Raw genomic sequence first — 17488 nt, 5'->3', positions numbered from 1 at the left:
TCTGCTCTAAGGAGAACAACCCCAGCTTCTCCAGTCTCTCCATGTAACTGAAGTCCCTCATCCCTGGCACCATTCTAGTGAATCTCCTCTGCACCCTCTCTGAGGCCTTGACATCCTTCCTAAAGTTTGGTGCCCAGACTTGCACACAATACTCCAGCTGGGGCCTAACTAGTGATTTATAAATGTTTAGCATAACTTCCTTGCTTCTGTCCCCTATTCCTCTCTCTAAAAAGCCAAAGGTCCCGTACTTGTCCCGCCACCTTCAAAGATTGATGTATGTACAACCCTGGGTCTCCCTGTTTCTGCACCCCCTTTAAAATTGGACCATTTAGTTTATATTGCCTCTCTTCATTCTTCCCACCAAAATGCATCACTTCACACTTTTCTGCGTTAAATTTAATCTGCCACATGTCTGCCCATTTCACCAGTCTGCCTATGCCCCCTGAAGTCTGTTACTATCCACCTCACTGTTTACCACATTTTCAAGTTTTGTGTAATTATGCCTTGGTCACTTGTGTGAGAGAGAGAGAGAAAATGGAAGAACGCTGTCCAGATTTCCAATATAAAATGGACTAGATTTTGAAGTGTCTTGCGTTGTATACTTGGGTTACAGTCAGAATACATTGTGTTATGCTTAGAACCTGTAGCTCTTGTTCCCAAAGGTAGTCCCATTGGGTTTATATGAAATGACTCCTTACCTTTATGAGTATGACAGTGAAATGCCAGATGGTGTCAGCATCTTGATTGTTCAGCCACCTGTAACTAATAACAGTAGGGATGCAATCTAATAGCATCACTGGGTATTCACTACAGTTTAAATAAATCACTAATTTCTCTTTGTTGTCTGCAGTTGGAATGATCGCCTCCTGCAAAAACAGGAATCCTCTTCACACAGTAAATGTCTTGGAGAGCAGCTTCTCGGAGAGAGCCCGAAAACTACCCTGTTCTCGCTGCAGTTGGAGTAACTGGTAAGTTATTTTCAGAACATCTTGTGAAATGTGTTTCTGTTTACGCTCTACCTGGTAAATGTATTACGTTGTTCAAAGAATTATACAATGATACAGCATATGAGGAGGCCAATCGGCCCATCGTGCCTGTACTGTCTCTTTGAAAGACCTATCCAAATAGTTCGACTACCCTGCTCTTTCCCCATAGCACTGAAAATTTTTCCTCCTCAAATATTTATTCAGTTCCCTTTTGAAAGTTACTATTGAATCTGCTTCCACCACCCTCTCAGGCAGTACATTCCAGATCATAACAATTCGCTGTGTAAATCTCCCCATAACCTTCTCTGCTGTAAGGAGAACAAATCCAGCTTCTCTAGTCTCTCCATGAAACTGAGGTCCCGCATCCCTGGTACCATTCTAGTAAATCTCCTCTTAGTAAATCTCCTCTGCACCCTCTCTAAGTCCTTAACATCCTTTCTAAAGTGTGGTGCCCAATACTCCAGCTGGGGCCTAACCAGTGATGTATAAAGGTTTAGCATAACATCCTTGCTTTTGTACTCTATGCCTCTGTTTATAAATCCAAGGATCCCATATGCTTTTTAACAGTCTTCTCCCCTTGTCCTGCCACCTTCAAAGATAGATGTACATACACCCCCAGATCTCTGTTTCTGCACCCCCTTTAAAATTGTACCATTTGGTTTATATTGCTGCTCCTCATTCTTCCAACCAAAATGCATCAGTTCACGCTTTTGTGTTAAATTTAATCTGTTATGTGTCTGCCCATTTCACCATGTCCTCCTATGTCTATGTACTGAAATCTGTTAATATCCTCCTCACTGTTTTCTACATTTGAATATCGTGTCATCTGCAAACTTTGAAATAATGCCCTGTATACCCAAGTACAACTCATTAATATATATCAAAAGAGCAGTGGTCCTAATACTGACCCCTGGGGAACACCACTGTATACTTCCCTCCAGTCTGAAAAACAACCGTTCACCACTACTCTCTGCTTTCTGTCTCTCAGTGAATGTCGTATCCACGCTGCAACTGTCCCTTTAGTCCACCGGGCTTCAATTTTACTAACAAGTCAATTATGTGATACCTAATGAAACGCCTTTTGAAAGTCCATATACATCACATCTAATAAGAGTGCGGTTGATGTAAAGGTACCACTCAGATTGATGAGACTTTGGGGGGCGAATTTGTGCGGGGGTTTTCCCGCTCGCCCGCCATGACCTCACTAGACAAGCCTCGGAACCCCCAGAAAGAACCGTTTCAGCAATTGTGGCAAACGATTGGGAGAGTTCCCGGGCAAACTTAATACCAATGAGGCCACTTCAGGAAACTGTGAGAAACGGGGAAGACCAAAAGAAGGATTTAGACATACGTAGAGAAATGGGTAAGATAAATAGGAAAATAGAGAGGATGGAAGTTAGAAAGATCTGATGGAACAATGGGAAAGGAAAGAAGAGAGACAAATGGTGGGTAAGTGAGAAAGGCATTGGTGAAGTCACTTGGAGGATAAGAGACCAGGAAAAATGGGTAATGAGTGAGACCAGGAGCAATAGAAGTAAAGGGAAAGAGGGAATGAGAGAAATGGAATCAGGGAGAAGCAATAAGAGAATAGAGACAGAAGGATAGAGGAAATGCTCTGGAGAATAGGTTTGGCGTGAACAGAACAGAGCGAATCAGAGAGATAGGGAATCAAACCCAGAGACAAAATGAAAAGAGAATGAGGAAAGAAAGGGAAAGATGAAGTTGTAGAGACAGATGGAATGAAAGGGAGAGAGAATGAGACAGGCAACATGAGAACCCTAAGGAAAATCCTAAGATGTTTTACAAGTATATTAAGGGTAAGAGGATGACTAGGGAAAAAATAGGGCCCATTAGGGACAAAAATGGCAATCTGTGTGTGGAGCCGGCAGATGTAGGAGGGGTTCTAAATGAATTTTTTGCATCTGTTTTCACTATGGAGAAGGACGACGTAGACATAGAAATACGGCAGGGAGACTGTGATATACTCGAACATATTAACATCGAGCGGGAGGAGGTATTGGCGGTTTTAGCAGGCCTAAAAATGGATAAATCCCCAGGCCCGGACGAAATGTATCCCAGGCTACTGTGTGAGGCAAAGGAGGAGATTGCGGGGGCTCTGACACATATATTCAGAACCTCTCTGGCCACAGGGGATGTGCCAGAGGACTGGAGAACCGCTAATGTAATACCATTATTCAAGAAGGGGAGTAGGGAAAAACCGGGGAACTACAGGCCAGTGAGCCTAACATCAGTGGTAGGAAAATTATTGGAAAAAATTCTGAAGGACAAAATTAGTCTCCACTTGGAGAAGCAAGGATTAATCAGGGATAGTCAACATGGCTTTGTCAAGGGAAGATCATGTCTGACTAATTTGATTGAATTTTTTGAGGGGGTGACTAGGCGTGTGGATGAGGGTAACGCAGTGGATGTGGTATACATGGATTTCAGTAAGGCCTTCGATAAAGTCCCCCACAGGAGACTGGTCAAGAAGGTACGAGCCCATGGAATCCAGGGTGCCTTGGCACTTTGGATACAAAACTGGCTTAGTGGCAGAAGGCAGAGGGTGATGGTCGAAGGTTGTTTTTGTGACTGGAAGCCTGTGGCCAGTGGGGTACCACAGGGATCTGTGCTGGGTCCCTTGCTGTTTGTGGTCAACATTAATGACTTGGATATGAATGTAAAAGGTATGATCAGTAAGTTCGCTGATGATACAAAGATTGGTAGGGTGGTAAATAGCGAGGAGGATAGCCTCAGTCTGCAGGACGATATAGATGGGTTGGTCAGATGGGCGGAACAGTGGCAAATGGAATTTAACCCGGAAAAGTGCGAGGTGATGCACTTTGGAGGGACTAACAAGGCAAGGGAATACACAATGAATGGGAGGACCCTAGGCAAGACAGAGGGTCAGAGGGATCTTGGTGTGTAAGTTCACAGATCCCTGAAGGCAGCGGAACAGGTAGATAAGGTGGTAAAGAAGGCATATGGGATACTTGCCTTTATTAGCCGAGGCATAGAATATAAGAGCAAGGAGGTTATGATGGAGCTGTATAAAACACTGGTTAGGCCACAGCTGGAGTACTGTGTGCAGTTCTGGTCGCCACACTACAGGAAGGATGTGATCGCTTTGGAGAGGGTGCAGAGGAGATTCACCAGGATGTTACCAGGGCTGGAGCGCTTCAGCTATGAAGAGAGACTGGGAAGATTGGGTTTGTTTTCCTTGGAGCAGAGGAGGCTGAGGGGGGACATGATTGAGGTGTACAAAATTATGAGGGGCACAGATAGGATGGATACTAAGGAGCTTTTTCCCTTCGTTGAGGGTTCTATAACAAGGGGACATAGATTCAAGGTAAAAGGCGGGAGGTTTAGAGGGGATTTGAGAAAGAACTTTTTCACCCAGAGGGTGGTTGAAGTCTGGAACTCACTGCCTGAAAGGGTTGTGGAGGCAGGAACCCTCACAACATTCAAGAAGCATTTGGATGAGCACTTGAAATGCCATAGCATACAAGGCTACGGACCAAATGCTGGAATATGGGATTAGAGTAGACAGGGCTGATGGCCGGCGCGGACACGATGGGCCGAAGGGCCTCTATCCGTGCTGTATAACTCTATGACTCTAACCAAGGATGGAGAGTTACCGAGAGATAGGATTTGTGACAATGAGAGAGAAAGGGGCGACGGGTTGAGAAAAATGAGAGCGAGAGAGACTGTGAAAGCGGAATTGTGAGAGGAGATATGAGTGTGAGAGAGAGAGAGAGAGAATGGAAGAACACTCTCCAGATTTCTAATATAAAAGTCACATTGATGGGCTAGATTTTGAAATATATATTTGGATTATAGTCAGAATATATCCTGTTATGCTTAAAACCTGTAGCTCTTGTTCCCAAAGATGATCCCATCTGGTTTACATGAAATGACTCCTTACCTTTATGAGTTTGACGGTGAAATGCCAGATGGTGTCAGCACCTTGTTTGTTCAACCACCTGTAACTAATAACAGTAGGGTTGCAATCTAATAGCATCACTGGGTATTCACTACAATTTAAATAAATCACTAATTTCTCTTTGTTGTCTCATTACTGCAGTTGGAATGATCGCCTCCTGCACCAACAGGAATCTCCTACACACAGTAAATGTGTTGGAGAGCAGTTTCTCGGAGAGAGCCCGTATACTACCCTGTTCTCGCCGCAGTTGGATTACCTGGTAAGTTATTTTCAAAATGCCTTGTGCATGTATGATACGTTGAACTGTGTTCCTGTTTACGCTCTGTACCTGATAAATGTAATACATTGATCATAGAATCCTAGAATGATACAGCACATATGGAGGCCATTCGTCCCTTCATGCCTGTGACGGCTCTTTTGAAAGAGCTATCCAATTTGACCCACTATCCTGCTCTTTCCCCATAGCCCTGCAAATTTTTCCCCTTCAGGTATTTATCCAATTCCCTTTTGAAAGTTATTATTGAATCTGCTTGCAGCACCCTTTCGGGCAATGCATTCCAGATCATAACAACCCTCTGTGCAAATCTCCCCAAAACCTTCTCTGCTGTGAGGAGAACAACCTCAGTGTCTCCATGAAACTGAAGTCCCACATCCCTGGCACCATTCTGGTAAATCTCCTCTTCACTCTCTCTAAGGCCTTGACAGCCTTCCTAAAGTGTGGTGTCCAGAATTGGACACAATAGTCCAGCTGGGGCATAACCAGTGTTTTGTAAAGGTTCAGTATAACTTCCTTGCTTTTGTCCTCTATGCCTCTATTTATAAAGCCAAGGGTGCCGTACACTCTAACAGCCTTCTCAACTTGACCTGCCAGCTTCAAAGTCTCTCTGTTCCTGTACACCCTTTAAAATAGTACCATTTACCTTATATTACCCCTCCTCATTCTCCCCACCAAGATGCATCAGTTCACACTTTACTGTGTTACACTTCATCTGCCATGTATCTGCACATTTCACCAGTCTTTCTATGTCCTTCTGAAGTCTGTTACTATCCTCCTCACTGTTTACTATATTTCCGAGTTTCATGTCATCTGCATACTTTGAAATTATGCCCTGTAACCCCAAGTCCAGGATATTAAAATATATATCAAAAAGCACAGTGGTCCTAATACTGTGCACTTCCCTCTAGTCTGAAAAACAACCATTCACCACTTTCTCTACTGCCTCCTCCTTTACTCTGATATTGGCAGCATCTTTTGTGAAGACGGGTGCAAAGTACACATTTAGTACCTCAGCCAGGCCCTCTGCCCCCACAAGGAGATCCCCTATTTGATCCCTAATCGATCCTTTCCTTCCTCTGACTAATCCTTTTACTATTTATTTGCTTATGAAAGACTTTTGTGTTCCCTTTTGTTACCCGTTAGTCTATTCTCATAGACTCTCTGTCCACAAAAAGCAGGACAAATCCAATCCGGCCAATTACCGCCCCATCAGTCTACTCTCGATCATCAGCAAAGTGATGGAAGGTGTCGTCGACAGTGCTATCAAGCGGCACTTGCTCACCAATAACCTGCTCACCGATGCTCAGTTTGGGTTCCGCCAGGACCACTCAGCTCCAGACCTCATTACAGCCTTAATCCAAACATGGACAAAAGAGCTGAATTCCAGAGGTGAGGTGAGAGTGACTGCCCAAGGCAGCATTTGACTGAGTGTGACATCAAGGAGCCCGAGTAAAATTGAAGTCAATAGGAAGCAGAGGGCAAATTCTCCAGTGGCTGGAGTCATACCTAGCACTAAGGAAGATGGTAGTGGTTGTTGGAGGCCAATCATCTCAGCCCCAGGACTTCGCTGCAGGAGTCCCTCAGGGCAGTGTCCTAGGCCCAACCATCTTCAGCTCCTTCAACAATGACCTTCCTTCTATCATAAGGTCAGAAGTGAGGATGTTTGCAGATAATGAAGCAGTCCGTGCACACATGCAGCTAGACCTGGACAACATCTAGGCTTGAGCTGATAAGTGGCAAGTAACATTCGTGCCAGGCAATGACCATCTCCAACAAGAGAGAGCCTATCCACCTCCCCTTGACATTCAACGGCATTACCATCACCAAATCCCCCACCATCAACAACCTGGGTGTCACCATTGACCAGAAACTTAACTGGATGAGCCACATAAATACTATGGCTACAAGAGCAGATCAGACTGGGTATTCTGCGGCAAATGACACAAGGTGGGGGATTTGTGCGACATCAGACGTCTGTTATACATCCCGCCCGATACTTAGTTTGATTGAAGTCAATCGAAGAACCCCTGCTTCATATTAAACATTGGTAAATATTTACCCATCGTTTGGTGTTCAATTGAATTTTAATATAAGGGGGTGAAATTTGCCTTGGGCGTTAGTGCACGGGCAGCCATTTTACACTCAGGTATGTTTTCTTCCATTGGGGGTAATTTTAAACTTTAGCCAATTATGTAAAACAGGCCATATGGGAACGGCCGCTCGTTCTATGCCCGCCTAACTTTCCTTTTCATCAACACCAATGGAAAGGGCACTCGGGCCGGGTATTTAATGGGCGGCCCATCGAATATCACCTGTTTTACACTATTGGTGAAAGTTCACATTACGCCCATCGGGCAGAGTGTAAAACGGGCTCGTGATTCACCATCGCCCGGTTTACACAACTGCCCAAGATTGATTTCACCCCCAAGGTTTGGGATTTTCAATTTGCCCGGGTGTCAATCCAGCGTTACCCATCCGCCTCTCTTTACAGAAGCTGACGGATTTTCATTCCCACTGATTGCAATTGAAATGGAAAATTGGACGGTTTCTCGAACGAATAGCGGATCCACAACACCAGTTTTACACAGGGGGTGAAAACTGTTCATCCACCCGGACGTGTGACGATAAATGAAGGTACGGTGAGATCTGTCACTGAGTCCCTTTGGTAAATTTAGGCGGTGACTTCAGAATGAATTGAGTTGTGATACTGGGGGAAGTTCGAGCTTCACTTCAGCCGGTTTCCTCATTTAACTAATTTACCAATTAGAGTAAACGGATATTTAATCGCATTGAGCAGCTCCTCTCTGAACTTACTCTGGGTCACTGTGGAAATGGCCGTGTTCGTACAGGAACTCAGAAGCTGAAGCAGAATTTCTGTTTGTTGTAGGATTGCAAACGTGTTTTATAAAGATCAGTGGTTACAGGTGCCTGTAATTCGAGTTACACCTCAGTTACAACATTCGATCTCCCTCTGCTGGGGTCGCGCTGTATCACTCATTGTACTCAGTTACACCTGTCTCTCTTCCACTGTTGGTGTCTCACCTTTTCACTCACTTGACTCAGTCACACTTCTCTCTATCTCCCTGCTGGCGTCTCTCTCTCTCACTCAAAATTCCCAGAGAATATTTAATCCAGAAGCTGTTTTATTAATGCTGCCGATCGTGAGTGTTTGTAGTTGATGCAGTGAATGTTGCAGAAAAACACCACCAGGAGGCGGGGAGGGGATAACTGAGCATCGTGAGTGATACAGAGAGACCTGCAAACGGAGGGAGAGAGAGAGAGAAGGGCTCTGATTTGGGCCAATCTTGTTCAATAAACCCATAAGTTTATAGCAACTAAAATAACCGATCAAAAGGAAAGTTTTTAAATTGTGCAATCTTGAAATAGAAAGTCTTGGGGATGTGGAGCTGATCAGTCAGTGCCTGCAGGAGAAAGTGCCTGACTCAGGATATTGTGGAAGGGGCTCTCCAGGAACATTCAGCTCTCTGATTGACCTGCTGTATATTTCTGGCATTCTCGGGTTTTAATGCATAAAAGGACAGAAATCATCAGGCGAGTCGGGCACTTCCGCTGTTCGTCTCTTTGTCTGATTCTGTTCAACTCACAGCGACATCCACAAAACTAACGCTGCACAAGAGCGGTTGATTTCCGTTCACAAATCCATTTCCAATGCGTGACGCAGCAATCGTCGTTCCAGCCCCAGTTATTGGTGGTGACGCAGTTCTCACCCTCACAGTGTGCGCTCTTGTAGTTATCTGGTTGATGGCTGAGCCAAAATCTGTAGGGACCAATCAAAAATCCACATAAATAAGTACAGGGGAAATATTCCTTTTAGTTAAATGGAAGTGAATATTTAGTTGTCTCCGATTGGAATCCAGTTCCTCAGTTATAGAAATTGACCTCCTCATAACCTCAATCACTCGGCACTATAGGTGTCTCAGGGGCTCAGTCCCCTTTCCAGGGTCTAATGTGCTGCACAGGAACAGAAGGCCCTGGGTTCCAGTGCTGGCTTGTCTGGAGTCAGCTGATTGGAAAGGTTGGTGGTGGGTGATGGATTTATCCTCAGTCATCCCTGAGCACAGGGTGGATTCAGACCCCTGACCCAATCCCAATCGCTGCCCAGTGGCCTCGGCTGCAAACCAATGAGGTGAATGTTTGAGGTTCTCCGACTGCGCTGCCGTAACTTTGGTGGGATTTCGGCGGAAACCCCATTCACGTGTCTAAATGGACGTCAGGCAAAGTTACAGCAGCAGAGTGGGAGAGTCCGGAGGAAATTCAGCCCCACATGTCTTAGGGCCATCAGTACAGGAGAGGGAAGGATCTGCTCTGCTGGGTCCTACGGGCAGAGCCTGTCAAAGCTCATTGGGGGTGAATTCACCATCGACAGTGGCAGATAAGGTATCATAGAGTACGACAGCATAGGGGTTATAGGGTACAGCAGTGGAGGGGTTATAGGATGCAGTAATGTAGAAGATATAGGGTACGGTAGTGTAGTGCTTATCGGGTATGGAACCGCAGGGGTTATAGGGTATGTTAGTGTTGGTGTTATAGGGTAAGGTTATATAGTAGTTAAAGGGAACAGCAGTGCAGTGGTTACAGCGGACATTTATGTAGGGGGTATAAGGTACGGTAGTTTAGTTGTTATTAAGTATAGTAGTGTCGGGGTTATAGTTTACGGTAGTGTAGGGGTTATAGTTTACAGTAGAGTAGGGTTGACAGTTTACGGTAGTGCAGGGGTTATCGTATATTTTAGTGTAGGTATTATCGGGTATGGTAGCTTAGGAGTTATAGGCTACAGAAGTTTAGTGGTTATACGTAGTATGGGGGGTTATAGGTTACGGCAGTGTAGGGGCTAAATGAACAGCAGTGTAACAGTTAGGGGTACATTAGTGTAGGGGTTATAGGGTGCGGCAGTAAAGGGGATATATGGCACGGTAGTTCAGGGGATATAGGCTACGGTAGTTTAGAGGATAAAGGGCAGGGTAGTTTAGGGGTTATATGGTATGGTAGTGTAGGGGATATAGGGTATGATAGTTTAGGGGTTATATGGTATGGTAGTGTAGGGGATATAGGGTACGATAGTTTAGGGTTATATGGTATGGTAGTGTAGGGGATATAGGGTACGATAGTTTAGGGTTATATGGTATGGTAGTGTAGGGGATATAGGGCACGATAGTTTAGGGTTATATGGTATGGTAGTGTAGGGGATATAGGGTACGATAGTTTAGGGTTATATGGTATGGTAGTGTAGGGGATATAGGGTACGATAGTTTAGGGTTATATGGTATGGTAGTGTAGGGGATATAGGGTACGATAGTTTAGGGTTATATGGTATGGTAGTGTAGGGGATATAGGGTACGATAGTTTAGGGTTATATGGTATGGTAGTGTAGGGGATATAGGGTACGATAGTTTAGGGTTATATGGTATGGTAGTGTAGGGGATATAGGGTACGATAGTTTAGGGTTATATGGAATGGTAGTGTAGGGGATATAGGGTACGATAGTTTAGGGTTATATGGTATGGTAGTGTAGGGGATATAGGGTACGATAGTTTAGGGTTATATGGTATGGTAGTGTAGGGGATATAGGGTACGGTAGTTTAGGGTTATGTGGTATGGTAGTGTAGGGGATATAGGGTACGATAGTTTAGGGTTATATGGTATGGTAGTGTAGGGGATTTCGGGTACGATAGTTTAGGGTTATATGGTATGGTAGTGTAGGGGATTTCGGGTACGATAGTTTAGGGTTATGTGGTATGGTAGTGTAGGGGATATAGGGTATGATAGTTTAGGGTTATGTGGTATGGTAGTGTAGGGGATATAGGGTACGATAGTTTAGGGTTATATGGAATGGTAGTGTAGGGGATATAGGGTACGATAGTTTAGGGTTATATGGTATGGTAGTGTAGGGGATATAGGGTACGATAGTCTAGGGTGATATGGTATGGTATTGTAGGGGATATAGGGTACGATAGTTTAGGGTTATGTGGTATGGTAGTGTAGGGGATATAGGGTACGATAGTTTAGGGTTATATGGTATGGTAGTGTAGGGGATATAGGGTACGATAGTTTAGGGTTATATGGTATGGTAGTGTAGGGGATATAGGGTACGATAGTTTAGGGTTATGTGGTATGGTAGTGTAGGGGATATCGGGTACGATAGTGTAGGGTTATATGGTATGGTAGTGTAGGGGATATAGGGTACGATAGTTTAGGGTTATATGGTATGGTAGTGTAGGGGATATAGGGTACGATAGTTTAGGGGTTATATGGTATGGTAGTGTAGGGGATATAGGGTACGATAGTTTAGGGTTATGTGGTATGGTAGTGTAGGGGATATAGGGTACGATAGTTTAGGGTTATATGGTATGGTAGTGTAGGGGATATCGGGTACGATAGTGTAGGGTTATATGGTATGGTAGTGTAGGGGATATAGGGTATGGTAGTTCAGGGGTTATATGGTATGGTAGTGTAGGGGATATAGGGTACGATAGTTTAGGGTTATGTGGTATGGTAGTGTAGGGGATATAGGGTACGATAGTTTAGGGGTTATATGGTATGGTAGTGTAGGGGATATAGGGTACGATAGTTTAGGGGTTATATGGTATGGTAGTGTAGGGGATATAGGGTACGATAGTTTAGGGTTATGTGGTATGGTAGTGTAGGGGATATAGGGTACGATAGTTTAGGGGTTATATGGTATGGTAGTGTAGGGGATATAGGGTACGATAGTTTAGGGTTATATGGTATGGTAGTGTAGGGGATATAGGGTACGATAGTTTAGGGTTATGTGGTATGATAGTGTAGGGGATATAGGGTACGATAGTTTAGGGGTTATATGGTATGGTAGTGTAGGGGATATAGGGTACGATAGTTTAGGGTTATATGGTATGGTAGTGTAGGGGATATAGGGTACGATAGTTTAGGGGTTATATGGTATGGTAGTGTAGGGGATATAGGGTACGATAGTTTAGGGTTATATGGTATGGTAGTGTAGGGGATATAGGGTACGATAGTTTAGGGTTATATGGTATGGTAGTGTAGGGGATATAGGGTACGATAGTTTAGGGTTATATGGTATGGTAGTGTAGGGGATATAGGGTACGATAGTTTAGGGTTATATGGTATGGTAGTGTAGGGGATATAGGGTACGATAGTTTAGGGGTTATATGGTATGGTAGTGTAGGGGATATAGGGTACGATAGTTTAGGGTTATGTGGTATGGTAGTGTAGGGGATATAGGGTACGATAGTTTAGGGTTATATGGTATGGTAGTGTAGGGGATATAGGGTACGATAGTTTAGGGGTTATATGGTATGGTAGTGTAGGGGATATAGGGTACGATAGTTTAGGGTTATATGGTATGGTAGTGTAGGGGATATAGGGTACGATAGTTTAGGGTTATGTGGTATGATAGTGTAGGGGATATAGGGTACGATAGTTTAGGGGTTATATGGTATGGTAGTGTAGGGGATATAGGGTACGATAGTTTAGGGTTATGTGGTATGGTAGTGTAGGGGATATAGGGTACGATAGTTTAGGGTTATGTGGTATGGTAGTGTAGGGGATATAGGGTACGATAGTTTAGGGTTATGTGGTATGGTAGTGTAGGGGATATAGGGTACGATAGTTTAGGGTTATGTGGTATGGTAGTGTAGGGGATATAGGGTATGATAGTTTAGGGTTATGTGGTATGGTAGTGTAGGGGATATAGGGTACGGTAGTTTAGGGTTATATGGTATGGTAGTGTAGGGGATATAGGGTACGATAGTTTAGGGTTATATGGTATGGTAGTGTAGGGGATATAGGGTACGATAGTTTAGGGTTATATGGTATGGTAGTGTAGGGGATATAGGGTACGATAGTTTAGGGTTATATGGTATGGTAGTGTAGGGGATATAGGGTACGATAGTTTAGGGTTATGTGGTATGGTAGTGTAGGGGATATAGGGTACGGTAGTTTAGGGTTCTATGGTATGGTAGTGTAGGGGATATAGGGTACGATAGTTTAGGGTTCTATGGTATGGTAGTGTCGGGGATATAGGGTACGATAGTTTAGGGTTATATGGTATGGTAGTGTAGGGGATATAGGGTACGATAGTTTAGGGTTATATGGTATGGTAGTGTAGGGGATATAGGGTACGACAGTTTAGGGTTATATGGTATGGTAGTGTAGGGGATATAGGGTACGATAGTTTAGGGTTATGTGGTATGGTAGTGTAGGGGATATAGGGTACGATAGTTTAGGGTTATGTGGTATGGTAGTGTAGGGGATATAGGGTACGATAGTTTAGGGGTTATATGGTATGGTAGTGTAGGGGATATAGGGTACGATAGTTTAGGGTTATATGGTATGGTAGTGTGGGGGATACAGGGTACGATAGTCTAGGGTTATATGGTATGGTGGTGTAGGGGATATAGGGTACGATAGTTTAGGGTTATATGGTATGGTGGTGTCGGGGATATAGGGTATGATAGTTTAGGGTTACATGGTATGGTAGTGTAGGGGATATAGGGTACGATAGTCTCGGGTTATATGGTATGGTGGTGTAGGGGATATAGGTTACGATAGTTTAGGGTTATATGGTATGGTAGTGTAGGGGATATAGGGTACGGTAGTTTAGGGTTATATGGTATGGTAGTGTAGGGGATATAGGGTACGATAGTTTAGGGTTATGTGGTATGGTAGTGTAGGGGATATAGGGTACGATAGTTTAGGGTTATGTGGTATGGTAGTGTAGGGGATATAGGGTACGATAGTTTAGGGTTATATGGTATGGTAGTGTAGGGGATATAGGGTACGATAGTTTAGGGTTATGTGGTATGGTAGTGTAGGGGATATAGGGTACGATAGTTTAGGGTTATGTGGTATGGTAGTGTAGGGGATATAGGGTACGATAGTTTAGGGTTATATGGTATGGTAGTGTAGGGGATATAGGGTACGATAGTTTAGGGTTACATGGTATGATAGTGTAGGGGATATAGGGTACGATAGTTTAGGGTTATGTGGTATGGTAGTGTAGGGGATATAGGGTACGATAGTTTAGGGTTATGTGGTATGATAGTGTAGGGGATATAGGGTACGATAGTTTAGGGTTATGTGGTATGGTAGTGTAGGGGATATAGGGTACGATAGTTTAGGGTTATATGGTATGATAGTGTAGGGGATATAGGGTACGATAGTTTAGGGTTATGTGGTATGGTAGTGTAGGGGATATAGGGTACGATAGTTTAGGGTTATGTGGTATGGTAGTGTAGGGGATATAGGGTACGATAGTTTAGGGTTATGTGGTATGGTAGTGTAGGGGATATAGGGTACGATAGTTTAGGGTTATATGGTATGGTAGTGTAGGGGATATAGGGTACGATAGTTTAGGGTTATGTGGTATGGTAGTGTAGGGGATATAGGGTACGATAGTTTAGGGTTATGTGGTATGGTAGTGTAGGGGATATAGGGTACGATAGTTTAGGGTTATATGGTATGGTAGTGTAGGGGATATAGGGTACGATAGTTTAGGGTTATGTGGTATGGTAGTGTAGGGGATATAGGGTACGATAGTTTAGGGTTATATGGTATGATAGTGTAGGGGATATAGGTTACGATAGTTTAGGGTTATGTGGTATGGTAGTGTCGGGGATAGAGGGTACGATAGTTTAGGGTTATGTGGTATGGTAGTGTAGGGGATATAGGGTACGATAGTTTAGGGTTATATGGTATGATAGTGTAGGGGATATCGGGTACGGTAGTTTAGGGTTATGTGGTATGGTAGTGTAGGGGATATAGGGTACGATAGTTTAGGGTTATATGGTATGATAGTGTAGGGGATATAGGGTACGATAGTTTAGGGTTATATGGTATGGTAGTGTCGGGGATATAGGGTACGATAGTTTAGGGGTTATATGGTATGGTAGTGTAGGGGATATAGGGTACGATAGTTTAGGGTTATATGGTATGGTGGTGTAGGGGATATAGGGTACGATAGTTTAGGGTTATATGGTATGGTAGTGTAGGGGATATAGGGTACGATAGTTTAGGGTTATATGGTATGGTAGTGTAGGGGATATAGGGTACGATAGTTTAGGGTTATATGGTATGGTAGTGTAGGGGATATAGGGTACGATAGTTTAGGGTTATATGGTATGGTAGTGTAGGGGATATAGGGTACGATAGTCTAGGGTTCTATGGTATGGTAGTGTAGGGGATATAGGGTACGATAGTTTAGGGTTATATGGTATGGTAGTGTAGGGGATATAGGGTACGATAGTTTAGGGTTATATGGTATGGTAGTGTAGGGGATATAGGGTACGATAGTTTAGGGGTTATATGGTATGGTAGTGTAGGGGATATAGGGTACGATAGTTTAGGGGTTATATGGTATGGTAGTGTAGGGGATATCGGGTACGATAGTTTAGGGTTATATGGTATGGTAGTGTAGGGGATATAGGGTACGGTAGTTTAGGGTTATATGGTATGGTAGTGTAGGGGATATAGGGTACGATAGTTTAGGGTTATGTGGTATGATAGTGTAGGGGATATAGGGTACGATAGTTTAGGGTTATATGGTATGGTAGTGTAGGGGATATAGGGTACGATAGTTTAGGGTTATGTGGTATGGTAGTGTAGGGGATATAGGGTACGATAGTTTAGGGTTATATGGTATGGTAGTGTAGGGGATATAGGGTACGATAGTTTAGGGTTATATGGTATGGTAGTGTGGGGGATATAGGGTACGATAGTTTAGGGTTATATGGTATGGTAGTGTAGGGGATATAGGGTACGATAGTTTAGGGTTATATGGTATGGTAGTGTAGGGGATATAGGGTACGATAGTTTAGGGGTTATATGGTATGGTAGTGTAGGGGATATAGGGTACGATAGTTTAGGGGTTATATGGTATGGTAGTGTAGGGGATATAGGGTACGATAGTTTAGGGTTATATGGTATGGTAGTGTAGGGGATATAGGGTACGGTAGTTTAGGGTTATATGGTATGGTAGTGTAGGGGATATAGGGTACGATAGTTTAGGGTTATGTGGTATGATAGTGTAGGGGATATAGGGTACGATAGTTTAGGGTTATATGGTATGGTAGTGTAGGGGATATAGGGTACGATAGTTTAGGGTTATGTGGTATGGTAGTGTAGGGGATATAGGGTACGATAGTTTAGGGTTATATGGTATGGTAGTGTAGGGGATATAGGGTACGATAGTTTAGGGTTATATGGTATGGTAGTGTGGGGGATATAGGGTACGATAGTTTAGGGTTATATGGTATGGTAGTGTAGGGGATATAGGGTATGATAGTTTAGGGTTATATGGTATGGTAGTGTAGGGGATATAGGGTACGATAGTTTCGGGTTATGTGGTATGGTAGTGTAGGGGATATAGGGTATGATAGTTTAGGGTTATATGGTATGGTCGTGTAGGGGATATAGGGTACGATAGTTTAGGGTTATATGGTATGGTAGTGTAGGGGATATAGGGTACGATAGTTTAGGGTTATATGGTATGGTAGTGTAGGGGATATAGGGTACGATAGTTTAGGGTTATATGGTATGGTAGTGTAGGGGATATCGGGTACGATAGTTTAGGGTTATATGGTATGGTAGTGTAGGGGATATAGGGTACGATAGTTTAGGGTTATGTGGTATGGTAGTGTAGGGGATATAGGGTACGATAGTCTAGGGTTATATGGTATGGTAGTGTAGGGGATATAGGGTACGATAGTTTAGGGGTTATATGGTATGGTAGTGTAGGGGATATAGGGTACGATAGTTTTGGGTTATGTGGTATGGTAGTGTAGGGGATATAGGGTACGATAGTTTAGGGTTATATGGTATGGTAGTGTAGGGGATATAGGGTACGATAGTCTAGGGTTATATGGTATGGTAGTGTAGGGGATATAGGGTACGATAGTTTAGGGTTATGTGGTATGGTAGTGTAGGGGATATAGGGTCCGATAGTTTAGGGTTATATGGTATGGTAGTGTAGGGGATATAGGGTACGATAGTTTAGGGTTGTATGGTATGGTAGTGTAGGGGATATAGGGTACGATAGTTTAGGGTTATATGGTATGGTAGTGTAGGGGATATAGGGTACGATAGTTTAGGGTTATATGGTATGGTAGTGTAGGGGATATAGGGTACGATAGTTTAGGGTTATATGGTAGTGTCGGGGATATAGTTTACAGTAGTGAAGTGATTATAAGGTATGGTAATGTAGGGGTTATTGGATATCATAGTTTAGGGGTTATAGGGTTCGGTACTTTAGTGGTTATAGGTTACGGG

General features: G+C 43.5%; 1 protein-coding gene across 1 annotated transcript in view; it reads right to left on the bottom strand.

Annotated features, from left to right (window-relative positions):
• Window positions 1–8074: 8074 nt before the first annotated feature.
• The window catches only part of LOC137302346 (CD209 antigen-like protein E), a 79397-nt gene continuing 69983 nt past the window's right edge, over window positions 8075–17488 (bottom strand). The window contains exon 8 of the mRNA XM_067971983.1: window positions 8075–8981. Within this exon, the coding sequence (XP_067828084.1) occupies window positions 8825–8981 (157 nt within the window). The 3' untranslated portion in view covers window positions 8075–8824. The remainder of the gene's footprint in view (window positions 8982–17488) is intronic.

Source organism: Heptranchias perlo, chromosome 35, assembly GCF_035084215.1.
Source record: "Heptranchias perlo isolate sHepPer1 chromosome 35, sHepPer1.hap1, whole genome shotgun sequence".
In the NCBI taxonomy this organism is placed as follows: domain Eukaryota; kingdom Metazoa; phylum Chordata; class Chondrichthyes; order Hexanchiformes; family Hexanchidae; genus Heptranchias; species Heptranchias perlo.
Note: the sequence above shows the minus strand (reverse complement) of the source record. Positions and strands in the feature narration are given on the sequence as shown.